Raw genomic sequence first — 964 nt, 5'->3', positions numbered from 1 at the left:
CCCAGACAACCCGCAGAGGGGCTATCGGACCACATCAGACCCAGACCCCAGAGCCCCTGCACACGTCACCCCACCGTCCCCATCACGCCCAGCTCAGCCGTGGGCCTGCTCTGCTCTGATGACAGGATGACACGGGCCAGGAGCCACCAGGCAGAGCTGGGGACATGGCTCTGAGGCCCACAGAGGGGAAGGTGCCAGGGCCTCACTGCACCTCAGGCTGCCCAAACATGGCCTCTGCCCCGGAGTCCCACATCTCACGTGAAGGGTCCCTGAACATTCTGCCCAGCCCTGGCACCCACCTGCGACGTCCAGGCGGAAGGAGACCCTCTGGCCCCCGGCCTCGCAGCTGTACTCCCCGGCGTCCGCCCTGCCCGCCTGCGGCACCACCAGCCGCCTCTGCTTCCCCTTTGCCTCCACGCGCACTTGGGGGCTGGCGCTCAGCTGCTTCCCGTCCTTGTACCACGTCACCTCCGTCTGCGCCTGGGCCACCTCGCAGCTCAGCGTGGCGCTGGCCCCCGCCTCGGCCCGCACCTCGCTGCGCTCTGGCTGCTCCTTGGCAAACACCGACTTGGGCTCTGGGGACGGACAGGAGGGACACATGGCATCAGAGACAGAAAGCTGGGACCACCCCATTTCACAGGGACTGAAGCTTCTGATTTCAGTAAATTTTTTCTCGAGGCCACTGACATCCCATGTCCGGTGGGGTGTCGGGCCTTTGTTCACAAATACAATGTCTCCTGTTGTGGAGCCCGAAGAGTACACTCTGGGAACCTCCCAGCTCAGGAGCAATTCGAAGGCTGGGGAAGGTGGCAGAGGACATGCCAGCCCCTGTACCTGGGTCCGTGGTCTCTGCCACGTGGGAGGTCGGTGTGGTTCAACGTTGTGTGCCCAGAGCTGCACACACTCTGTCCTCGCACACGCCACCGGACACTTTATCTGGGCGTAACTTACATGGAAAGTGCGC

At 63.8% G+C, this 964-nt stretch overlaps 1 protein-coding gene across 1 annotated transcript in view; it reads right to left on the bottom strand.

Moving 5' to 3' along the window:
• Positions 1–65: 65 nt before the first annotated feature.
• The window catches only part of LOC105808119 (obscurin-like), a gene marked incomplete at its 5' end in the record, with an annotated part of 53,310 nt that continues 52,411 nt past the window's right edge, over positions 66–964 (bottom strand). The window contains 2 exons of the mRNA XM_012641681.1: positions 66–170; positions 259–575. Coding sequence (XP_012497135.1) covers positions 66–170; positions 259–575 — 422 coding nt within the window. The remainder of the gene's footprint in view (positions 171–258; positions 576–964) is intronic.

This window comes from Propithecus coquereli, unplaced genomic scaffold, assembly GCF_000956105.1.
Source record: "Propithecus coquereli isolate 6110/MARCELLA unplaced genomic scaffold, Pcoq_1.0 Scaffold168, whole genome shotgun sequence".
Taxonomy (NCBI): Eukaryota; Metazoa; Chordata; class Mammalia; order Primates; family Indriidae; genus Propithecus; species Propithecus coquereli.
The sequence above is the reverse complement of the archived record's forward strand: the minus strand, read 5'-3'. Positions and strand labels throughout refer to the sequence as shown.